The following is a 26,550-nucleotide window of genomic DNA, read 5'->3' as shown; positions in this document are numbered from 1 at the left end:
AATTTACCATGTAAACGAAAGAATTTCGTTTCACTCGAGCTCTCCCGGCGCTGTCCCGACGAATCGTCGGTGTAATTGCCGTCCGACATTCCCACGTATCACCGGGCATACTTACAGCGGGCACGACATCCTTGCTCGCATAACTGCGGCCGTGATTCTTGAAATTGTTAAAGCGTCGCGCGTTCTGCTCCCGCCGAAATCCGTGTTCTGTCACTCTCAGTGTGCGTCGAAAATCAGTCGCCCACAGTTGAGAGCTAACTTGATGTCCAACGGAATAGGAACAAGAATGTTTTGTTTATATCCTTGATTGAATTTGAATAGCAAATTTGTGTCGAAAATGAGATGGAAACAGATGGAAACTGAGTAGTTAGATCTGCATTCTTCAGTCTAGGCATCGAGTGATCTCCCAATAGTACCGTTAGGGGATGCTTTAATGTCTAGCAGGGGAGGGGCAAAAGTGTTTTATTACTAGCTTTGATTGCTTACATGTAACCATATTAACGAATAGCATATTAACATCGAAAATGAGATGAACAAGATGGAAACTGACCAATCAATCAGACCCACATTCCTCAGTTTATTTATGAAGTAATCTTCCAACGGTGTTATTAGAAGATAATTCAATGTCTAGCAGGGTGGTACAAGGTCGAAAGTGTTTTGTTTATCATTTTCATTGATTACGTGTATCCATATCGATGAATAGCAAATTAGTATGAAAGATGGGATGAGAGGAGCTGAGAGCTGACCAGTCAGACCCGCATTCCTCAGCCTAGGCATCAAGTGATCACAGTAGCTTCGCGCTGGATTTATTACTGGTTCACCGGCGCGCGGCGGCAATGGCCAATTGGCATCTTTACCCCGGGACAAGGATGACCGGTTGGCTTCTGCCCAAGACAGGCCTCAACGATTTTTCTGGAAGCCTCTCCGAGTTGCTGTAACATCTTCATGACTCCGCTGACACTCTGTTCCTCCGCCGTCGCGTTCGTCGCCGTATTTTCTCACGTTTTCGGACGAAACTGAATCCTGGACTCTATTTGCACACCCGAATCGAGTTTAATTTCAGTCGGACTGCGGCGGACACGATAATTTTACGATTCAATAAATTACGCTTCGCCCGGGAAAAGCATACTATGAGTTCAGTTTGGGTTAAATAGTATTGTTATCGGTGAGTAATTTATTCCTCTTGCTTTGTAATGCGAGTTTTATTGATGTAGGCTCTGCGGACGGTTATTCGGGTGATCGTTTGTGGTTTGAAGCAACTCTTCTGGGGGTTCATTGTCTTTTCGTGAACTTTCGTTAGAATTGCCGTGCAACGGGTGTTGCGGGTCCATTGTTCGCGTGGAGATTGACAATCTGACGTTTTTAGTTAGCCGGGAAATTACGTACGACTCGTTGGACGCATCCTGCGCGGCTGGATGGATGACCCGCTTGTCGCCTGCACTTCTGTTGAAAGTTCCTGTTTCCTGGAACTTTCGAAACAGGGACGCAGACGCGTTCCCATCTACTCTAAGTGGCGCGTGTAAGGTCAAGGACGTCTCATATATCGGTCTGTTTGATCGGTATCGTTTGTGGGAATCGTTCTACGGAGATTCTCTTCGTACAACGTTCCTTTCATTAATAACTGCGCTTCTATACCCGCTCTTTGTCGATTCTTGACACAAATTCCGCGATGCATCGCTACAATAGCGACCATTGAAAGCAAAGCAGTGCAATCTTCTCCAGTTTCGAAATTTAACATTAATGTTCCTGTTACATTGAAGTTTCGAATGATGCGAATCCGTCTAATGCGTCAGCCTTTACATTTTACCTACTGTTACCTACACAATTTCCTTTACGAAATCCCCGTGTCTTTATTAACCCTTTGCACTCGGAAGTTTTTCACTAGAAATATTTTAACATTTTCTGATGACATGAATGCGATATTTTGTGAAACTAATTAGAAGAGAAATCACACGTATATTGAGGAAAAAAGCTATTTTATTTCAATATTTTTCAGATCGATGAATTATATAAAGTACAATATAATATTAAATATCAAATTTTATAGTTTTACTGTATGAAATCAAACGGTGAGAGTCATCTCTCGACTGTGTAAAGGGTTAATAAACAAACCGAAGAGCGCAATAGTGTTGTTGGGGTGCAAAAATTGGAATGTCAATATAATATGAAACGTCATTGTATACATACGTTATATTCCCATAATCGATCATTAGTCTCAAAAATAAACCTGCACACATGACAAACACAGAATTCTCCTTCCTCTCCACTAAATCAACAATGAAACAATTCTACCGAGCACTCTTGTCAACGAAATCACAACACAGCGGGTCGAAGAAGGAACGAAATCGTCCATCCCCGAGACACTAAAACCCCTCGACCGTCTCCAAGTAATTCGACCCCGTCTGGCGGAACGGTTGCCCGGAAAAGCAGGTCGATGGTATCGCGACCGGCGGTCCTGCAGGACCGACTCGAGGATCCCCGGAACTCGATGTAAATGCGATCCTCAACCCCCGCAGCGTCGCGTCCCGGTCCCGGGACGTCGCGTCGCGGCGCAGCGCGTCGCTTGCCAGCTTGCCGGCACCGAGTGCACCCTGGGGAGAATGAAAGCCGTCCGGGGTAGACGTTCCCTTGCAAATGGAATGCAAAATCCTGGACGGTGCCGATGCTCGTGGGAACTTCGCCGTCCGTGAGCACGGCGACGAAAGTACCGGCGAAAGGATTTCCAATCTCCTTTAATGGCGCATTAATCGCGACTCCGTCGAGAGGGGCTGGTGCCGTGTACCCGGAACGGGGCGGAAAAAGGACGAAACCTGCCGGGGATGCCTGGTTAAGGGCGGTCGAGGACGCCCGACGCGATAACCCCCGGCCCCGAAGCGGTTTTCAATTGACGACGGCGACCGATAGTCTGCGAAGTTTCTTGGAATACCGATTATCGATACCCTTGCATCCGTCGGCTTTAATACGGCCGACGTTTCTTGCCGGTGTTGCGAGGCGGCGCGTTAAATAGACGCTTCCGGCACGAGCGGCGGAGCTCGCCGGTAGCACCCGCGACGCGATATTACGTCGCGGCACGGGGATCGAGTGTTTGATTGACAGGATAATTACGTTCCACCTTGGATTACGGGACTGCAGGTGGATTTGCGAGGGATGCCGGGGTGGAGGTTTAAGCTGTTTCGTTTTGACGTGTTTTGAGAAGTAATTGGAATTTTTGGTTATTTTGTTTGTTATTTCGGGGAGAATATTTGAGATGGTTTTTTGAGTTTGTTTAGTGTCGTCTGGTTTGGTTTCTAGTGACATTTGTGGTTGTGGGTGTTATAGATATTTGTGGCGCGGGGTGTTTTGTTGAGGTAATCGACGATTGGTTTGTTATTGATAAATTGTAGATGTGATTCGTTTGGTTTTGTTACGGCGAATTGTGGTAAGAGGGAAGAGAAATGTTTGTGCCTTTTTGAAACGATAGGCGATGTGAAATATGTTGTGCGCATGTATGATCCGTGAAGGTCTGCTTCCTAGAGCACCGAAAGGATTTAATGACGGGAAACTGGAAATTATAAAATTAGTTCACTTACCGTAGAACCGTTACCGTCGCTCTTTCAATCGCGCGCTGCTTTTGAGAATGAGGTTGTCGAGGATTAATTATTTAAATATTTGCTCACTATTGTTCTGGTCTTCTCTAAATCACACGTTTATTACTGCTCGTCCCTCGCGTTTCCATGTGGGTACAAAGTAAAGAGTAATAATTGAATCAGTAAATAGATACTCTAGATATGTTCTCTTTACATATTTTATAAACAATTCTAATTTCTGCAAATCAAATTGTTTCACAATGCGTTTTCATTTGTATCGATTAAATTTTACTTTGGTTTACGTATAAATACCGAATACGTACAGTATCATTTTCACAAAAGAATTATTTCATCGAAAAGTAAAATAAATAAATAAATCATTTAAAAAAATTTCAAGCCATTTATAACGGATATAAGTAAATTCCCAAAGAATAATTCTTATTCATTACATTCTTCAACGATATTTAAAGTTCACAAGATTAAGATTTTCACTCAGCCTTCAAACAATCAATCAAATGAAACAATTTATCACGCGAACAAATTTCGGCGGAAACGAAATTCCTCCATGCTCAACAAGCGTCGTCCACAACTCGCCGGCTCATAAAACGAAATGAAATCGCCGGTGAATTCCCGCGTGGATCTCCACGATCTCTTAACAATAGGCGCAGTCAGGTTGAACGCGCCTCTTGTTTCCCCTTCTCGATTTGTTTCGAGGTGTTTCCCTTTTGGGTTTCCTTTCGCAAACTACAGGGATCTTCGCCTCTTTAAATCGCTTCTTTTCATCATATGCATTTAAAAGGTAGGCAAATGGAGAGGGGCGTATTTTAAATTAATAAATAATTGATATTTTTGAAATAAGTATCTATTGGAACGTCAGAACTTTCTGCTGTCTCCTCCCTTTCTTCTTATTCTTCTAACTTCTATTATCATCTGTCATCTAACTTTTAACTTTCTGTCATCTTATCCTGTCTTTACTGACACAGAGAGGGTTGGCTTTCTATAAAACGATCTATTAATTCTACTGCAGTCTTTAACACGTTGGCCACCAAGTCCTTTTCCTGAGTTCCTCCCGTAGATACCATCTATGTGTCTTTCCAATATTCAACGTTTTTCTGGTTTACTGATTAAAGTATATGATTATAAGACATATTATCAGACTAGATAGATTTTACTGAGAGTGCCACCGGCGAGTCCTATGGTAGCCAACGTGTTAACTTATCCACACATTTGAAATTTCTATTTCCTGATCGTCGCGATAAATTGAAATTCTACTTTCCACCGAGAGAGGAAGACGTCCTCCAGGTAACAACGCGTTCCCCGCGTGTTCGTCGACGTTTGTTCTCGAGCAATTACCGTGGAACAATACGCGGCAATTACGCGGAATCCCGGGGTCGAACACAATACGAATGAAAAGAAGACGCGGCGTGTTTACGTGGAAACGTAAACGGCAACGGCGACCGAAGACGTCGAGGGAGGGACGGCCGACATTGAACTTGGCCCCGTGCCGGAAAGTTTTTAATTTATTCGACCGGCCCCTCCCCGCTCTCTTCTTTTTCCACCCCCCACCAACGGCCAACTCGGAGTCTGTTCAGAGAGACTCCATTCCCCGTTGGTTTCTTTCCCTTGATTCTCATGGAAATTGTTTGTTTACGGGATCACCGGGCTGCGAAGCGAGAAGCATCAAAAGTTCCCCTTTGAAAATCCTGCTATACCGGAACCCGCAATTCGACGGTCGCTGCCGTTTACTCGGCTGATGACTGATCTGATTGACGGTTATCGTCGAGATTAAATAAAAGAGAGTGAAGGTATGTAATGTCTTTTGACTGAAAAATCCTGAGTTTCCTTTAACATGTCGAAGAAAATTTGTAGAATTTAATCTTATACTCCGATTCTTCGAAGTTTCCGTGGCTCGACGAGCTTAATTTTCAATTTCTAAAGTCACGAAGACGTTTGTCCTTTAAATCATCATTTAGGAGACCAATAGTACGCCACAGAAACCAGAAAAGAAAAATACAATCGTACAATGTTCACAAGAAGCTACGTCCAGAGCAACAGCAGATACAACTCCACAATTTTCAGTAAGAAACTACCCTCAAACTAAACAAAAAGATACAATCTACAATGTTCGCGAGAAGCCACCGAAAGCAAAGCCCTTAAATATCCATCAAAGAATCATCGGTCTTTTTCCAAGAGTACGCTCCGCTCCTCGTGACCCGAGGTTTCCGCGAGGACACAATCGCGCTGGATCTCGGGCGCAACACAGCGAGTACGTAGAACCAGAGGAAACGTAGTCGGGCCCGCGGGCCCGATCGCACGTGTATGGGAAAAGGATGGAACGCGGCCGCCTCGCTCGTTTAACGAGCGGAAACATTATTAACGCGCGTGTACGTACCCGAGTTTTTCGCCCCGGATGCGTTTGACGCTCTGCTCCGCGCTGCCTCCCCCACCTTTCGTCCTGATCCTTGCTCGCGCCGCCACGCCGCCCGCCATCTTACCTTTTTTTCTTTTCCTCTTCTTCCTTCTTCCCTGCTGACTCCGAACGTCCATTGTCTGTGCAATGCACGGTCGCGGTAGGTTCTCAGGGACGCGTGGCGTGGGAAGGTTCGCAGAGTCTTAAAGTTCGCAACTAGCCAAGGTGCGCGGTGCAGATGCACGGAGCGGGGGAGTAACTTTAACCCAATTCGTAGGGAACCGTGCACCCGCACACGCATCCGTGTGTTGCGAGAACGCTCACGCAGGTTCAATTAAGTAATTACCGGCTGGTAGGCTCGATTAATTCGCGACCACGAATAATTAACCGGCCCGTCTTCTGCCGTAAGAAATAATTAGCTGATCGCGTCCCTCTCCGCCATTTTCCAACCCCATCGCCCGCGCTTCCCGAACGGTTAACCTAGTTTTCGGCCGCTACGGATCTTCCATCCAAGGTTTACCTTGGTGTAGAACATGGATGTAGAATCTTTCAATTTGTTTAGAGTGTAGGTTTTATTGGGAGGAAACAATTGCCGCGTTTAATAATTTTTTTGCAAATGTTCCTGTGGTTTCTTTCTTTTCCAATGGGATCTGCGATATGTAGGATCAAATGGTGTATGTAATAGGTAATTCTATGAGGAATATCATTTCTCATTTAATTTCGAAAATGACGTTAAATAGTTAATTGAATAATGGGGAATATTTGAGAAGTTACGGGAATGCCATATACGAGTTAGTATGAAAAAAGACGTTGTATTTATAGGATGATCTATATGTGAAACATTCATTTGGTAAAATGATTAACATTATCAAATGAAAAATAGAAAATTTTGATGTTATTGAAAATGTCAATTATTAAGCGCTTTAGCAGTAAGGTTTGAAAACGTTCAAAATGTAGAGTTAGTTGGTTTGTTCTCTAAAATTATGTATCTAATAATAGTTGGTAACCTAGAAGATTGTTCCTCGCACTGATTTTTCGTGTTTTCTCTTTTGTTGCAGCCGAAAGAACTCGATCGTTCTCAGGACACAGCTGTCCGTGAGGGTGCACACCATCATAGGTGAGTATTCGATTCGAATCTTGAAGCCTCTCACGATCCACTTCTAACGATCGGTCTGACGTAGACGGTTTCTCGGTCATCGTAGTCCGCTTGGAATCCTCTAGCGAACGACAGTCAAGAAGAATCGTTTTGTCTCGCGATGAGCTGTTGCGTCGATACGCGAAGAAATCAATCTTGCTAATAATTTCGTTGAATGAAATGTGTAATTTGCTTGAACAGACGTAACAGTGAATGATATCTTAATGCGCTTTAACACGCTTGAAATTTTACTCGGAAATGGTATTTCCTAGATAAATACCTCAACTTACAAAGGCAGAAGTGAAACGGAACTTCCTTTCATCCGTGAACGGTTTTAATATGCTCAAATCGATGCGCTGGAAGCGTGAAATTCACTTGTATTTTATACTTCACGGAGCCCGTCCGGACTTTTCCCGAATGATAAATCAACATGGATTGAAACACAGCGGTAATTACTCTTGTATGGAATTACGCCGATAACAAAGAAATACCACGAATTTAAATGAGGGCATTAACGTTGATTAGTTCATTAAAACTTACGGGTAATATTAATTAAATTGCAGAGGGTAACTTTCGCGAGTGTAGCCTCTCCGTTACCTTTAATTAATCCAATTAGATTTTTATTTTCCGCGTTTAAATCATACCGGCGTTCGGACCGATATGAATATTCCATTTGTGATATATCAGTAGCGGCACGGAACGGAAATTTTTGAATTACAAATCAACCTTACGCCTGGGGACACGTGGTCTACCGTATCGGTGGCTGTAGCGACAAATCATTAATTCAAACATTTTCTGCCGCGTATAAATTCCATTCAATATCGCCCAGCCGCACTGAATTCCCGGCGCGCTTCATTATTCAGCAATATCGAATTAAGCTGTACAACCGTTGATACCGCCGCCGCCAAGGAACAAGTAGGACAACATCGTATCGTAATCGAATCGCGGTCTCATTTATTCTAAACGCTGGCCTAATGTGAAATTAGTGTCCCGCAGAAGTAATGACTGTTGTATAAAGTGCAGAACAGTGTAGCCTAGCGACAAAAGTCCCTAGCTAATCATAGGGAGGTATCATTAATCATCGTGACGCCTGATGGTTGGTCATCGCGATGTCCGATAAGAGCGGCTTCTTTTTTACGCTTCCACTTACTTTATTCGAATCTGTAATCGCTCGTTATTTACTTCAACTAATTTTCTTTATTACCAACTACCCCACTACAAAAATAATTGACGCACTTGGGGTTGACAGATTCACTTTTCGGGGCACGTAAGGAGAATAAAGCTTAATTTATTGGAATCTATAATTACCCTTAATTGATTTCAACTAATTTTCTTTAATATGAGATACGCTATTATAGAAATATTGATTATTGAGCTATTATATAAATATAGAATATCATAGTGACAGAATTAGGGGTTGAAAAATTCATTTTCAACAGGACGCAAGAAAACCGATGCTTCCGTTCGGTAGTTTCTCTATCAATTAACATTTTTTCATAACTTTCACGAAATTTTCAGATTCTTTTTAATATTTTGAAGTAACGAAGGACCGCGGCGCGTCGCAGGGACAATATTTCCACAGCCACCCTCTCGACGTTGTAATTATCCGTCGAGTAACCGAGCGTTGAAAGCGGCGTGACGAAGACGACGCCACCCGCGCCGGGCGAAAACGTCTCTCCTCGAGGCGGTTGGCCCCGTTAAATCAGAATATTACGGGAAAATTGAATCGTGCGGCACGCGACGAGATTTCCACGAAAATCACCGTGAAAATGGGCTGCGCCGTTTTTCCTCTCACCCTCCGCGCGAAACGCTTTACGCCTCTTTCTTCCCCGATAAAAAAAGAAAAAAGATTGATCGCTGTTAGCAGATAAAGAGCATCGGGCGAAACATCTTATTTTGTCGATCACGGGGAAGCGGGAAAGACGGCTCTGGCCGGCCGAGAGAGATTCGACGAGGCAAGAAAGTAGATAATAAATGGCCCATCGCGGTCTCGTCGCTATTGTCCACCGGATGTGCTAACGATTTATGTTGTTCTATTAATTAGAAGATTGCTGCGTTTAAGGGAAACTTTGCTTTACGAATATTGGACGACTTTTTTTTAGATTTTCTATGTTGACATGTAACTCTCTTTTCTGACGTTATCTTAGTTTTCTGATCTTCAAAAGTGGTACTTTAGAACTGTTGGAATTATAGTGATTTTAGAATATTTTGTTTCAATTAGAATGTATTTAGCTGAAGAATTGTACTATCACAATTCGAAAGCTGTACAAAAGATTTCATTAGGAACTAAACGATCCACAAATTCGGTTGACAGTTTCCTTCCAACTTCGAGTTACGTTTCATTTAATGTTCATTCCTCTGCCGTCGTGAATAATAGAAAATAATACGACATTGACGTTTAGGACACGATTAACCCACAAATATCATAACATGGCAACCGTTTCACCATTAATTCCGCGCCAACGTCCCGCTCGCAAGAAACACGAATCGCAGTTTGTAAGCGGACGGAGGAACGTTCATCCTGATTCTAATTAAGTTATCTCGCAGCGGTGAATAATATATATCTAATAGGAGGATCATAAACAGTCTCGCAATCGAGCGGCGCAATTAAAAAGCGAAATTCGGTCAAGAGGATTCCTGCGTCGTGAAACGGAAGGCACAATGGACGATTCTTCTCGTTAGCGTATGTTTCTTTTTCATTTCTTAACGAACTGAAAGAGCTCCGTATGTATTTCCTAACGTGTTCCGTACGAGGCCTCCGATGCCCGATAAAAAGTTCCGGCGTGAATTTGATCACGAGCCGTTGTTGCTCCACTCGAGAGCGTGACTGCGTCGCTTCCACCGGCTTGTAATACGCCCGCTTGCACAAGTGTAAATGATCTAACTAACTGTAATCGCGATTGTCCTCCCGTATTCGAGAGCGTTCAATCTCGAGCACGCCGTTGCATCGTGCGCGTGCATCGCGAAACCCGACCCCGTTCGTTCGGCCGATCGGGCCTCGAACGGACCCTTGAACTACGCCCGCCTCAAGGAAACGGAGATCTTAACGCTTAATCCTCCCGCTGTTCCCTTATTCAACTCTCTATCCCGGTTTTCGAATATTTTCAGGTATTTCGCCGACTCCTTTGTTGAGAAATAATGCGATCTTCGAGATATTCTGCAAACGAAACCGATGATTGCATTGCTTGATGTTATTTATGTTTTTAAAGAACCGTGTAGCAATTCACTTATATATGGACATTTGGAATGAAATTGAAGTCTGCGTAACCATCTGTGTTTACTTAGTTCTGTAGCGCTTATTTGAAAATAATCTTCGATAAAATAACACATGTATTCTGTCTTTGTAAAATTTCGTCGTATTAAATTTTATGAAATTTGTATGACATATGTATGAAATATGCATGAAATATGAAACATATTAAGAGGAAGATTTCTTTTAAACTTTCATCCTGAGCATTCAGTCACGAATGACAGGCGTCGCTCCAAGCAAAATGAAAAATAACTTGGAAGAGTTTAAATTCACCGACTGGGTTGTAATATATAGAGAATAGAAAACTAAACAATAGCGACGTTCGAAAGAGAAAATTTCGATTTCTGTGAAACGTGTTAGCCAATTCTCCAACTAAATGGAACGAAACTTCAAGATTATCTGTACTATTCTCGTATTCCATATTCTTCGGCGGAGCGGTGTGTATGTGTGTCCGTGAATGATTAAATGCGCTGTAAGTACAAGTTTATTGGCAGAACTTCGGGTTTCTGAAAAGAGCCCGTACACTCGCATTATTCCTTGCGGAACACGGGCCAGCCGACACGAGAGAAACGCGTGTTCCCGATCGAAAACTTTCGTCATCCGTTCGTGTTTGCCCACCAATTAAACGACAGGACAGTTCAGGTAGGACCCGTTCGTGCGGCGCATAATGTATCCAAATCATTTTACAGCGATTTGACGTTAATTACTCCGTTAAATACGCCGACACGCGGAGAATGTTAATGCCCTGCCTCCGCGTTTCTTTCCTAAACGTAGGCTGTTTTCTCCGTTCCTTCTTAAAGGAAACCGTAAGAATCATAGTAATTACTCGCATGGTAAACTGTGCGACAGAGTAACTCGGCGCTCGTTCAACTTGTTATTACGTCTAGAATCGGTTCCCGGCCGGCCTCTAATTATATGCGTCCGCCGAGAAAAGCGAACTAGGTGACGAGTAATTAAACACGATTAAGCCGTTTCCCGGAACGTCGCGCGTTCGCGACGGGAGCACCGGATTTCTTCGAATTTCAGCATCACCGTTAGCCGCTTTAATGTCGTTAATAAAATTACGATTATTACCACGCGCGCACCTTTGACTGCCAATCTCCGCGGACCACCGTCGCAAAAACCGCTGAACTCCCCGTGTTAACCTTACTTTCAATTTTTCCATCGCCCGGAAAAATTCGAGTCGAATGGAATTTCATTTCCTCGTTGAACGGTTTCATTAGAACGAAACTAGAATAACATCGCGGTCGACGGTAGCCTTTCATCATTCAAACTTCCAACCTTTCTTGTCACGGATAACGAATTGTTTCAATACACGATTGAAATATGTACATAGCATCTCCGACGTTGTCCCGAAATCCATTAACGTTTTTAATAAGGTTAACGACGCTGAATAGGTATTTCTAAAAATTCGTTGTATTAATCAGCAACTTTAATTATCTGGTACACGGTAGTTGCATTACTGCTTCCTCAAACATGGTTTTTTACCTTTCTTTTCGACAGGGTGGTTTTTTTCGAACGGTAAACGGCCGTGTACCTCTGCGAAGCGGCGAACGACACGAAAATCCGCTCGGCCCGGGTCTTCGCAGAATTCACCTGCAGGCCGTAACCGTTCGTTGAACCCTGCGAAGGTGGTGGAGATGATCGAAGGTCCGGAATAAGCGGCAAAAAAAACATGTAGGACAAAAAGGACGGGGGAAGGGCGCCGGCGTTTCGAGGCGGGGGACGAGGGGACGCCAATGTGTACCGTGGTGTTTTACATATTTTAACGGTTCTCCCCCGTTCCTCCGACCCTCGCGAAAGGCCTTTCCGGCCGTTCGTTTCGTTTATTTTCAATGTTACCCGCCGCTTCCTGGTCACATCTATAATTCGTACGAACAACATTCTTCCCGTCCCACCGCAATTCATTAATTAACAGCGACCAGAGCCGAGAAAAATTTAAAAAAATTCCTTGTCTCTTGTTTGCTCAACGTCTAACAGAATTATCGTCGGATTACGAGAGAAATATATTCGGTAACGTATATACATTCGGTTATAACTGTAAAAGATGTTCTAATTCTGGGTATTAAATGGTAACTTATTGGAAATGGAATTATGACTAGAAAAGTTACCATTGTTGTTTTACTGCTACGCGAGGTTGATAATAAACGTTGTGAATAATCGAATGAATTCTTTTGCGACTGAATCGTAAAAAGCAAGAGTTTTATTTAGCAGTTTTGTAATTGTTGTTTGGAAGATTTCTCTTTTTTTTTAGATATTTGGACTTTCTGGATTCAATTGCAGAGTTGCGAACTCAAGTTTACTTGGGAAGTTTCGAAGTGCGCCGCTTTGGTTGTTTAGTCTTCCGTTTCTTTTGTATTTGAATTTACCCTGCGCCGAGAATCTTTCTCCGTGCTTGCTTCTGTTATCGGGCGTGTGGTTCAGAGTTTTTTGAAGTTCCTACGGAATTTTATTAGCGCTGGAACAACGCGCAGACTTTTTATTGAATTTTCAACCGCTTCTGGCGATTCCTTTGTTAATGTTCGTGAGGTTTCTTCTCGTTTTACGCTGTTAAAGATCGCTGGCGATCTAGAGATCGGATGTGCTTTCGCTTTGAGTGGATTTCACTACACTTCCGCGATATGCTTTATTCATTCTGTACTTTAAACTAATAAAAATCTGCTGCGCGAAAATTTATCTCGAAGAAAACTTTATCACAGGTTTATCGAAGATTCTTGCTCACTTCTGTTTTCAAATAGAATATTCCATTATCATCTATATCTTCCAATACACTCGTATTAAAATTGTATTAAATGTAATCATTTGTAATTTCACTGAAATCTATGGGAACTACATAAAAGTTATTTAAAACTATCTTCAGCAAAAATATTTAAAAACACCTTTTCAAATTTGAAATTAAAATTATTTTCTGTATTAAATCATTTTTCCTCAACTGACTTTTCGACTTTTCCTGTAGTGATTATGAAGTTAATTAGCAGGAAAAATGATTAAACTTAGGAAATAATTTTAAATTCAATTTTGGAAAGCTGTTATTCGACACTTTCGGTACAAATACTGTTCAAGCTTTCTGTCGGGCCAAAAAAACGAATTTTCAACGAATTTCAGTGCTTGTTTAGTATGAAGTTAATCCGAAACCGATTAATTCATTTGGAGACGATGCCGGACAAAATCTCAGTGTGTTTCGTGTCACGTGTTTTTCGGTTTTCTAGTGGACGAACGTTTCGCAAACGGACGAACAGACAATTCGCGTGCAACGCTTCCAGAACGAGACGGACTGGTTCACACGCATCACGCGACACGCGGAATCGGATTTCGCACACCCTCGGCAACTCCGGACGAGTTCGCTCGGCCTTGAAATAGATTCCATCTTGCGCGTTTCCCTTATATTCTGTTTTTTTTCTTTTCTTTTTTTTTGGATGAACGGTAGTTACCATGTATACAGGGTGTTCGAATAATAACGATTTTCTTCAATAAATATTAACTCATTTCTGCAGTAATAAAAACATTGTAATACATTAATTTTAATCGTGTATAAAATTCTCGTATTCATTGAATCTTTCGAATGTTGCACTAAAATAATATCAGGTAAACTATTTTAATTGGTTAATATTGAAAATATTTCTACGCTATTTAATAGTTTTAACTATTCGAATATAGTGACATTGTTTTATCGTGTAGCAGAAAATGCTATGATCCATGCAATTTTCCTTTATTTCGCGCAGCTTTGGATTTTTTTAATGCGTTAAAGCTATTCGGACTGTTTCGTGTCTCTTTAACCCGTTACAATGATCGAAGAACATTCTATTCTTCAGTGCTATTGTATCAAGAGCAATGTCATTTTCCGCTCTATGTATCCTTTCCTCTTTTTCTGCATTATCCTGATACCATTTAGCAATCGTCCAATTGTCTCGACTTCATTCACTTCATCCGAGACGAATCTCTCTAACCCATTTACCTCGTCTCTGCTCCCAACGATATCCCGTTACTCAATGAGCAGACAGAATTTCCTTGGCTCGCGTTCCCGCAGAAATTTTTCGCGGCGTGCTCGCCTTTACTTTCATCCACGCGACGATGCACAACTTGAGCTCTTACTTCTCCATGCACTTAAACCTATACAACTATTATAAAGAGTCTCATGAATCGTTCATATTCATCGCAGTAAATTGTATATTTATTTTAGAGTAAATTATATATTATCAATTTAATAACGGATTTGGATAGAAAAGCATTTAAAATATTATTTAAATCAATATCATTTGCAAAATTACTGCCATTCCCTTAACAAAGTGATTAACTCTACAAACCCAGATGTAGAAAGAGATCATTACGTAAAGAATAATTTCAATATTTTAGTCTAAAAATTTGAAACAATTCAGAAGATGGAATTTCAAAACGAATAAATCCTTATGGGAAAGAAAAGGGGAATGACTGGAAATTATGAACAAAGTTCACCGCGATTCTTCGCGAGAAGGAATATCTTCAATCGAGGAGCGAGATAACGTCGCGCTAGGTACTAATCACGCCAGTGATAATCGTTTGGCAATAACCTGTAGAGCTGTTACGTGCGTTCTTAGTTGCTCCCTGGACGCGTAAGCGGGCTTCATGAATGTATTCGATTAATTAAAAAGTCGCGCCGCCGTAATCACGCTGCCGGTAACCAGTCGTTTATGTGAGTATGCTCGCGGGCCACGCGAGCCGTGACGAGCCTCCGACGCCGTGGCGAGCGCGTTCGCATGCGATTTTTTTTTCGTGCGCCATTTACGGAACGTCGCGACTAAATCCTTCTTTACCGAAGAACGTGTATGCAGGGTGTTAATTTCACCTCTGGTGCAACACATTTTACAATAATATGCAAAAAAACCGTTAAAACTACCCTTACAGGATATGTTCTTATCGCCGTCAGATGCACGTCTTAAAACGCAATGTATCCTATTCAGTCACTTTTTGATACCTTCAATAATAGTGGAAATAACTTAGGTGCTCGAGTTAAAATTAACACCTTATATATGTGCTCAAATAATTGTTGCTTGCGTGAGAAATGTATTCGGTTATTATTATTGTGTACTATATATTATGTATTATTATTATTACATATTATTATTATTACCCACTGTCATTATTGTTACTGTTATTATTATCATTATTATTATGTATTTGGAAATATTTATCAACAACGTGTTTCGTATGTCTATCGGTTCATGAGCAATACAGTTCGTTCACAGAGATCACTTTTGACCACAAGCATGTGGGAGCGAAAGGGTTAGAAACCGCCAGCCGGTGCGTTTATCAAGGAACGTTTTCGTACCTCTGATACCGCGCTGCGCTGTCGTGACAGACCGTCCAATTAAAATTCGATTTTCCTCATTAAGCGTTACGAACGAGTAGGAATTTCTGCCTGCTTCACCGTCGGAGTCGGTTCCTTAATCCCGTAGAAAAAATATCGACTTGATTCTAAAAAATTCGACGGTGGTCTTCGTTCGATCTTCGCAAACCACGATAAACTCTAATAATTATTAAAATTGTATCGCTGCTTCGAACAAAATATAGTATGCCGTTGTTCCTCTTTCCACGGTTACTCATATAGGGAAATGATTTTCTACGTGTTTCATTCGGTTTCCACGTAGAACTGTTCCCTTCCTAGTTGTGCCATGATTCTGAAAACATCCTGTACATCCTGTTCCCCTCTGTTCGGTGTTGCAACATCGTGCCCAATGGCCTGTCCATCGCGGGGCATCAATGAAAGAGTGGAGCCAGGACCACGGGGCCGCGAGCAGCGGTGTTACGAGCCGGTGAGCTTGCTTAACGTTGCGAGCGAGGAAGAAAGAACCAAGGGAGAGAGGGATAGAGAGAGACAGAAAGAGCGAAAGAGATAAAGAGAGGAAAAGGGACAGAAAGAAGGATAGAGAGACAAAAAAAAGACAAAGAGGGAAAAAGTGATAAAGAGAGAGATAGGAAAGGGATGAAGACAGATAGGGATAGAGATAGAGGGAGAAAAAAGAAGGAGAAATAGATGAGGATAGAGTGAGAGGGGGGAAAGGAGACAGGAAGAGAGATAGAGAGAGAGAAAGAGTGAGAAAGAGAAAAGAGAGAGGCTTCTGCTTATATGGTCACTGATTACGGTGGGGCCAAGGGCCCGAGGGCCTTGGGACCGCTATTCTTAGAAGATGGGTCCTTCCCCTCTCCGTCTCTCGTTCGCCGTCCCTCTCTCGCTCCGATCCCTCAGCTTCCGTGTCTGTCTTCTTTCTTCGTCTTCGTTGTCTCCTCTTCGTTCACGGCTCCCATCCCGTTTCGTCTGCCGCGTAAGGCCCCTACAGCGATTCCTAATTACCTGTACTCGCATACGTTCGTCTCTCCGTTTCGTCTCGAACCCTCCCTCTCTTCCAGCGAGCAGCATGCATAATGCATTTAAAGATCGCGTGATACCAGCCGATTATGCGGTCGCGCGCGGGCCCCCTTCCATGCGAACCGGCCTGCGAATTGGACTCACGGACCGTGACCCAACCAGCAACGAGGGCGTGGCCGTGCGCTGTAGTTCGTCGGACCGTGTCGTATGAACCAGACGATAGTCCTTTTCAATTAGGACGATTTTCCTTTCGAAGAAGCGATTCTCTAGGGAAAATTGAGTTTTCAAGTGTCGGTGATTGGATTACACTGCGAGTTTTTAGGCATTTCTTGCATTTTAACCGTTTACGGTCCGACTGTCTTCTATTAATTCTTTACAGGCGAGATTCTCTTAAACTTTTAACATATCTTTTCATAAAACGCTGAATTATGCATTGAAGTCATAAATACTAAAAGAAAAAAAACCCACGTGTCAGTCTCTCATTAGTTGAGTGATTAAATTATTCATTTGCAGATTATTAACAGAAGAACTTTGTTCGATGATAAGATCTTACTGTAAATGGTTACTGTACCGTAAACAGAAGGAATTTATGGCTCACAAAGATCGAAACTGGTGTTCAGTTTCTTCGACAATAATTGTAACGTGTCGACGCGAATCCAAACAGTGCGAGTACATAAAAATCCTCGGTCTACTTGTCGCCGATAGCAGCTGTTATATTAAGTTAATTATAGCCACGATCGGCGGTAACTGAAATCGATAGTTTATTACTTCATAAGTTTATTACTCCGTGTAGTGGCCGAGTGTTCATAAAATAACTTTATAGACACCTGTTTAATGTATCGCGTCGTTGCTACCGTGTTTCCGAGAGAGTTTCCGAGGAAATCCGTGGAAGGATGAATAACCTCTCGCTGAATATGCAAATGTCAGGCATTTATCGGCGAGGCTCGAAATATTAACGCTTCAATGCTTGAACGTTTTTTCCCTCTTCCTCGATAGATCCCGGCCGTTCCGTTATTTTTTAGCACGTTAGCAGCGGCTCGCCGTAATCTATGGCGGCGCGCGGCCTTCGGTGGCCGGCAACGATAAATTCCCCGGGCAGGAGTCCTTGAACCAGACGGACCCGTCCTTGTGAATTCGCGAATTACGTCGAGTCACGAGTATGGAAATTAAGCTCAATTGATCGGTCGCCTCGAGGTTTCGGAAAAATACGAGGGCCGCGACACGCTCGTGGTCTGCTTTATTCTGTTGTTCCTTTTTGCTATGTTAAGTACAGAGTCCTTTCCCTCTGTTAATTGAACACCGAATTATGCAGCTTGAACGCTTTCTTGTCGCTATTCTCTCGATTCGAATGCCTGCTCATCATTTACTCGTGTACTCGCTAATTAATGCGATCGCTACGTATACGATTCGCCGTGTATTCACTTACATTCTTTCGTCCCTTATCAAATCAATTCGATTCACTATTCACTACCTTTCCTTCGGCTGTAGCAGTATATTTTAATTAATTTCAACATATTATGCTTAACATCAATTAAAATTGCAACATATACGAACCTCTTAACGCCTGAAAAATTCAACTGTCTTCTAATGCACTTATTTATTAATTTATCAAACTCTACGATAAATCCTTCCCAACAAAGTTCCGATTTTTTCCATTCGTTATCCAAATCATTTATCGCAGCCTCGCCAATTATCAAATTATATTCCGACAGGCGAGAACGCAGCCGAATATCTCCAAGAAATGCGACCGCTTGCGTCGGTTCACGGTTACAGAAACGTGAGGCGTGCGTGCACGCGCCAGAAGTGAAATCATTCCCATTGATGTTCGCGGGAAGCAATTATCAACGCGGGGAGGCGCGCGACGCTCGATTAAGCGCGTATTCAAACGCGGCGCAATCAATGTATCGCCGCCGGTGCGTCGGGTAAAATCGACTCCGACGGTTTCCGGTTTTCGTTTCTTTATCCGACGAGCCGGTCCCCGCCTGTATTTCTTCGGCTGCCAACCACCTCCACCCTAACCCCCTCCTCCGATAATGCGTTTTCCGATTTTTCGTCCGCGAAAGCGTCGAGTAGCGTAACCACTCTCTCTCTTTCTCCTCGACCCTCTCTCGCTCACGCTCTGCGCAGTTTGCCACGATCTCGCCTCCATTTTTGTCTCTTCCCCGCGAGTTCCCAGCAGCCTGGAAAATCTCGACGCGACCGCCAAGCCACGGGAAATTGAATTTAGTGCGCCGCTGGTGAAACGAAATTCAATTATTAGTAATACAGTCGGGCCGCGATTGAAAAAGAATGATAGAACGACTGTGCAGAGAGGGAAAAGGGGCGAGGTGTAGAGATAGAGGAAGATCGATGATGATTGCGTGTGTGTCCGTGTGTAGGTGGACATGAAAGGAATAGTGGAAACCGACGGATAATAGGAACGGAACGGCGTGCAAACGAAAATTCACCGTGTAGAATTAATCGCAGACTTAATTGCCGGTTTTCCTCTAATTAGGGCTAGCGAATGATCTTAACTCACTCCACACCCTGCGATAGGACGACAAAAAATGGCACCAAGAGTTATTATTCCCGATATGGAATCGTCAGCCACGGATTTTTCGTACGATATTCCGAGTCATTTCAGCTGGATCGATTCGGAATTAATAGCTTCGGAGTTTTCACCGCAGGATGAAATATTCCCGACGAAGAATGTCCTTTTTTTCTTGATTTCTCTTTTTATGGAAGCTGTAGAGAGTTTCTGAGTGATTGTTTGAACTTTGGAAGAATTGCAAAGACTTTTTCGAAGTTCTATGCAGATTTTCTTCTATACGGGTTCTAAACTAGAACTACTGAATAGGGAAAAAATAATCAACTCCTGAATTCTTCTTTTACAATTGTTTAAAAGATAATGGACGCTTTTCTGAGAAATTTCTGAAGAAATTGTTTTAGTAATATTTAGATTTGTAATTATAATAGAATATTTAGAATTGTTGAAACTCTTAGAGTTTCCACAGACAAATTATGAAAAGTTGACTTGACTGTTCGGTAGTTTTACGGTCAAAGTTAGATATGAAGAATATCGAGAAGTTTTAATTTTCAATGTATTATGATAATATTTACAAGAGAGAAAGAGAGGTTTCGTGAAATTGAAGAAAATCGGGAATCGGACGACGTCTCTGAAGGATTGATTTTGTCAGTTTCATCAAATAAATACGTCCTGCAGTTAGCATCCGTGTTCTCTAACTACCTGATCGGGGGTAAAGGAAAGTTGATAATTAACGAGTCCGCGTCGACAGCCTCTGACGTCGGAAACAAAAGCGCTGCCGGTGTGTCTCGGCAACGTGTTCTTGATCTTCCTACGCCGAGCGAACTTCCGGGTGGCTTGCGGCGTGTTCGCCGCAACAGTTTTGAACGCTAGGCACCGTTAGCATAGAAGACCTTGAGACAATTCCTTTGTGAATGTTGCGAAAGGTAGCTACGGAAGAATGTACAGCCTATTTACTTAAAGATTTGTTTGCGATTGCTTGTGCAATATCAAATCTCAAATAAAGGTCAGGATAAAATTTCGCTCTATTCTCCTGAAAATTTAGCAAAACTGCATTTGTCTCCATCATTTTGAACATTCGTAAGATTTCCTTAGATAATCCAGAATCTTTCTCTCGTAACCTTTCCCCCCAGCCATCCTCTAAATTCCTCCACGCCCATTCTCAACGCAACGATCGACGCAACGGACGCGCAAAAACCGCCACAAATCGTTTCATTAAATCACGAAAAAATTTGAAAAAATCCCCGATAAAAATGGAAAACCCACGGCAGGGTGGTTGTCCAGCTGCTCGTCGGCCGAACAATGGTTCGCGGGTATACGTTCGGTATTATTATAATAAATGGTCGTGTGTTGCTTGTCTGTTGCAGAAAAATTGCTGAACAGCGAGGGCCGCGAGCTGCGACGGGCTCTCTTCTCCCTCAAGCAGATCTTTCAGGTGAGTTTACAATCATCGCGCCGCGCCGGACGAGGACAGAGGAACGGTGAACCGAGCGAGACGCGAACAGGAAGGGAACGATGGAGAGAAAAGACGGCCGGGTGGGGGAGGATAGAGCAAAGGAGGCAAGAAGAGGGAAATATATTAGACAGGGGCGGGGGGGAAGCATACAGGGGCTATTTTTACGCGAAGCTACTCGCTCGACGAGTAAATATTTGCATGGCGGTTCGAGCGAGTGCATTTTCGCCGTCCTCCTCTTACCTCGGTCGCCGGCTCCCTCTTTTCCTCGCCTCGTCCCTTTCTATCCCGCCGTACACCGATAACCGCAGCCCTTTGTCTCGCAAATTCGTTATTCGTCGGCGCGAAGCATGCACGTCGCATTCCAATAATTTTCGCCGGCATTGTGCCCAACAGCTGAGAATACCCGTGGCCCGTGTACATACAGACGCGATACTCCTGTAATCCGTGTGTGCGTCTTTGCGCGAGAATTCAAGCTTATCGAAGGATTTTGTTTTTCGTCGGTTGCAAGGGAAATATTGGGGAGATTGATTGGAGGGTTTTCGTGGAAAATTATAAGCGTCAGTGCCGTAGGATTTCCTTTTCCTATTGTTGTCTTAGGGTATAGGATTTTAGCGTAAGTTTACCTGGATCGCCGTTGTGATTCACTGTTTGACAGTTTCTTACTAGCGTGAGACGAAATTCTTGCGAGAAGAAATGGAACTTTACGTGACTAGTTCCGATACCCTTTAATCGATCGGTGTCAAGTTTGCAACCGAAAGCAGAATGAATTCGATTCACGGATGTAATCCATTTCAACTTTCCTTCCGTTACTTCCGGAAGGAAGAGTAAACTCTGGAGGAGCGTGTTTATTCGAACCCCGACTTCCTTAACTCTTTTTCTCTCCTACAATTAAATCTCACAATTAGCCGACCGAGAAGGATTCCTTCCCCGTGGTGTTCGAAGTTGAAAACTCCTCAGCGAAAGAAATCCCATTAGACCGGAAACTATCGCCTCTTGTAAGTGATGGATGAGTTTATTACAGAATTATATTAGAATTGTGATGAATGGGTCCGGTTCGCGATTCTCGATAATCTACTGTGAGTTTAATCTGTCGTAATTGTTTCGTCGGTTAGGAATTTCAAATAAATACTACGTTCGTTAGAATTGTGTCCGTTCGAACTATCAATTAGCGCGAGGCCTGATAGTTCTAATTAAACTTTAACGCTCGATAAAGCTTCGATTTACATTCCTCTTCTAATTATTCTCTGCATTGGCTTCTACAGGAACATTTTTCCATTAAAGAATTCTTTATTATATTATTTCTATTTACTGTTTTTTCTTTATTTTACTTTTCACGATTTTGATGCTTTTATTTTGAAATTTTTGTTTTCGCTTTAGCAGAAGATTTGTCCACGTGCAATGCTCGAGTAATAAATGTAATGTATGCGATTTGCATATTCCTCTGATCTGAAGGTCCAATGAAAACAGTCCTGAAATTCGTTCTCCCGAACAAGCCTTTATCGTTTCAATTATCAAGCTAACTTGCTGCGAAATTAATTACAAACCAGGTCCCTCGTTCTCTTTCGAGAACGGCAACGCCTTGGTCTTTCCCTGAACGAAGTTTCTTCCCGTGGGTCGTTCGGGATTTATCATCGAGGCATCTCCGATGCAATCTTCGATTCCTCGGCATTATTGCTTAACACTTCGCCTACCTGACGCCTATTAATAGTCAATCGATGATCGTGTCTGTCGCAATGTTTTTTTCTATACAGTAATTCCAAGCTTAACAAACACCAAACATTAATACTTTTAAATCTTATGAAGTCGAAACAATTTCCTTGCCTGAAAGTTCAAGGTTTTTCCATTACTAAGAAAATTAATTTTTAAATTTTCCAATGATTCAATTTTTCAGTTTTCCAATCTTTCAATGTTTCAGTGTTTAAATCTTTCAAGTTTTCAATTCTTCAGTTCTTCAATTCTTCAATTTTTTAATTCTTACCTTCTCCAATTTTTCAATTTTCCAACATTAACTCTTAAAATCTTTTTTGCAAGAGTTCATTCACGTTTTACGCTATACACAACTACCAATACACGAAATGTTATTTATCCAATCGATGAGAATGAAATCAGATTTCAAGATTTAGATAAACCTCCGGTCTCGCGGGCCGCAGTCCAGTCAGTCCAGGCAATATCGCGCAACGTTTCCGGTTTTAACGGGGAGCGCGTAGACGCCAGCCGCGGTGCGCCTGGGAGCGAGCCGGTTTAATCAAACTTGGTAGATTTTCCATTATGTCCGCGACTTCGCGCCCGCGCCGGCCTAACTAATTCCATTTACCTCGTCCGGCCCCCGGCCTGGCTTAGGCGGAGACGTCGAGATAAATCTCCTCCGGGATCGGATATCAGGCGGCCCCGTTCTTCCTATCTCCGTTCCGTTTCCATCGGAACGTCGAGAACCGATCATCTCGCTGCCTTAATCGGCTTTTCCCTTGTTTCCGCTAAACGCGCCTCGTTGGGACACGTTCCATTCGAAACGTTCCTGGTGCTTGTTTTCTTTCTTTCTTTTTTTTTCGGCGTCGGGGATCCGTGAGAGCCCGAAACGAGAGAGATCAGAAATAATTGGATTGTTAGGGAAACGAGACCTTTTCGAGACACGAGAGTTTGGTTACTCTTTTGGAACTAGGCACCGTGGATATGTTTCGGCATTCATATTTCTGTCGGATACCATTTAAATGTAGCTTTGTATTATAACGAGACGGAGAATCTGTTGAGGATTTTGGCTTTATCGAAAATTTAGAATACACATAATTAGTGTCACTCTGAATTCGTGATTTTCTAATGTTTGTCGGGATTTTACTGTTCTTTGTTATGCGGATTGGACGTGAATCTTTCTTCGGAATTATATTTCATAAAATAATTCACAGAGATGTGAGAGATAGAATTTAAATTACGTTATTCGTTGACCTGACATTTTTTATTCAACGAAATCCTTTGTAATAATAGTTTCAAAGAACAGGTAATATTAGTACGTTAGCCAAAAAGTTTGTATAAGTGAAAATTGAGGAAAAATTACTTTATCGTGGTGAAATTCTTCTTTATTGAACTATGCATGTGTTAGTTCAATATTATAATATTCATTCGTACATTGCAATATCAATGTCGCATTAAAGAGAAAAGCAAGACCTCTTGGCCAACCTAATATACAGAACTTTACAAATTCTAGTAGCAGCTAACGCACTAATGTTAAAAGATCCCGATTCGTCGGTGTTCAGCTCGGCGATCGGCATAATTTCCATCGATCGCGTGCACCGACGGAGCCGTGAAGTGTTTTAGCATTTCAAATCGCGGACGTTGTCATGAATTCGGGAAACGGTACAATCTGTCGATTAGTAAACCGATCCGGCCTCCCGGAATAAATTAGGCACGAGACGCCGCCACGTCTATCTGGCCGCGCGCTGTTTACCATAAACTTTGATGTTGCAGGAGGACAAGGACCTGGTGCACGAGTTTGTGCAAAATGACGGGCTCGCCTGCCTCATCAAGGTTGGCAGCGAGGCCGACCAAAATTACCAAAATTACATACTACGGGGTGAGTAGCCTGACAATTTTGCAGATTGATTACAACTTGTTCCGCGACGTCCTAACGACGCGTGGAAGCTCCCCGATCGACGTTTCGAGCAATCCCGCGTGATCCCGGACACCGAGGAGCACCTCGAACGACGACCATAAAACTTTACGAGCGAAAAATGTTATGCTCTCGAGCAGTATTCGGCGGTTGATACTTATTACGCTCAATTAACTTGAAAGCAGCGTTCATCCCGTGACCTTGCTGACCCTGCGGCTCCGATTGCCAGATTTCAAAGGAGACCCTCGGTAAGCGGGGATTTGATGGAAGGTGAATTGATTTTAAATGGTCGATTATGCCATACGTGCTTATCGAATTACCGATCGGTTTGAAAATAGTTTTGGTGATACTGAAATATCGGTATAAAGTAGATAGATTTGGAATCCTGTATTTAGAGCTGGGTCTTTTGCAAGGACAGATTCATAATATGTGAAAGAAATTGATTTACTATTGTGTGTTGTACGCTGAAAGTTGACTAAGCAAAGATCGTTTTCCCTAAATTTTTTTGTGTCGCGTCACGCCAATGCATCACGTTTGTTTCTTTTTATATGTGACATTATGTCAGTATTAAATTTGTATTAGAATTTTTATCTATGCGTGAGATTAGAAGCTTGAGGATGTTTGAAGGAATGGTGTCAAGAGGGTCACGTGAGACGGGTATACGCAAGGGGTGTCAATAGTGTCAACACTGTTCAGATACAGAAGAGGGGTCGCATGAAGAAGTGTTAAGAACGCTAGAAAGGGGAGGAGGTGTGTCGAGGTTGGTTAAGAACGGTTCATGTGTAGCAAGAGGGTTCAATGAGGGTCAGTACCCGTACAAAAGGTCAAAGATACAAGGCAAACAGTAAGAGTGAGTCAAAGGTGATTAGAAGGTATGAAGGAGGGTTCCAGGTAACGAAGGGGTTAGTCAAGAAGAATCTTGACGGAGGCTGAAAAGAATAAAAAGAAGCAGCAATGATGATTGTTGTTTTCTAGAATTATGAATATTATCAAAAATATAAGATATTAAATCAATCCAGAATCGATTCAATTTTGTTCCATTTAATCCTTTGCACTCGAGATGTGACTCTCAGTCAGCATTTGATTCGATATAACAAAATTACAAAGTGTTATATATAATATTAAGTTTCGTATAATGCATCAATATGTGAAACATTTACATAAAACAACTTTGTTTCTTAATTTACGTATGTTTTCTCATTACTTCGTTTCAAATAGTGTCTATATCTCTTCGGAAAGCGTTGAATATTTCTGGTGAAAAACTTCCGAGCGCAAAGGGTTAATAAAAATGAAATACTCAAGAAAAATTTCCAATTCAGTTCATCGAACACGAATATAGTTGGTTCTCTCGCAGTTAAAATTCAGTGTCACTTTTCTGTAATCGCTGCTCTTGTGTAATCGATGTTCAAGGTAACTATAAACTTACAGGAAAATTACAATTCCTTCTCACTTACCGAATGCTGTTCAAAGTAACTATAAACTTACAGGAAAATTACAATTCCTTCTCACTTACCGAATGCTGTTCGAAGTAACTATAAACTTACAGGAAAATTACAGTTCCTTCTCGCTTACCGAACGTTGCTCGGCAAAGGAATCTTCAATATAATTCTGCCAAACAAAATCACAAAAGAAACCATCATCGTCGTCGAATCAAGGGGTTGTTAATGTGAGCATAAACCTGGCTTATAAAGATTACACAATTTACAAGAACAAGCCGTCCGAGCCAGTGATTCCTCGCCGCGAGGGCGTTGCACGTCTCCGACGGTCTCGTAAACACCGATAAGATAATACGGTCGTAACGTGGGTAACAACGCGTAACGAGCGGCGCATCAACGGCTCCGCCGAACCTCGGCTCTCTCCGATCTTAGCCAGGGGCTCGCAATTTTCCGCAGTGCGCGGATTCTCGAGTCTTTCATCGACGCGTTCCTCATCCAAGAATCCATGAAGATTCGCCGTTCTAGCCTCTTACTAACGGTGAAAATATCCAACTCGGTTTATTAAAAATGAATATTATCCGTCGCGTGTGGATCAAAATAAAACCAGTAATACTAAGCGACAAAACATTGTCTAAATAAATAAACGTAATGTTCAGTATACGAAGATATTTTTCTGGTAAAAATACGTGAAATATACGTGAATAACTAAAAATGGACAGAAATAATAGGTATTTGCTTACTGTTCCTCAATTTCCGAAAGCTCTATACATTAAACAATACAAATTGTATGTTTGCATGGAAAAGAATCTCGAAGTGCAAAGGATTAAAC

At 42.3% G+C, this 26,550-nt stretch overlaps 1 protein-coding gene across 6 annotated transcripts in view; it reads left to right on the top strand.

Moving 5' to 3' along the window:
- Nucleotides 1–26,550, top strand: part of Fhos (Formin homology 2 domain containing) — a 231,842-nt gene that overhangs the window by 143,680 nt on the left and 61,612 nt on the right. For all 6 annotated transcript variants that reach the window (XM_031983115.2, XM_076371721.1, XM_076371720.1 and 3 more), the window contains 3 exons: nt 7,035–7,093; nt 20,596–20,663; nt 24,144–24,249. In XM_031983115.2, coding sequence (XP_031838975.1) covers nt 7,035–7,093; nt 20,596–20,663; nt 24,144–24,249 — 233 coding nt within the window. The remainder of the gene's footprint in view (nt 1–7,034; nt 7,094–20,595; nt 20,664–24,143; nt 24,250–26,550) is intronic.

This window comes from Nomia melanderi, chromosome 10 (assembly GCF_051020985.1).
Source record: "Nomia melanderi isolate GNS246 chromosome 10, iyNomMela1, whole genome shotgun sequence".
Classification (NCBI taxonomy): Eukaryota; Metazoa; Arthropoda; class Insecta; order Hymenoptera; family Halictidae; genus Nomia; species Nomia melanderi.
Note: the sequence above shows the minus strand (reverse complement) of the source record. Positions and strands in the feature narration are given on the sequence as shown.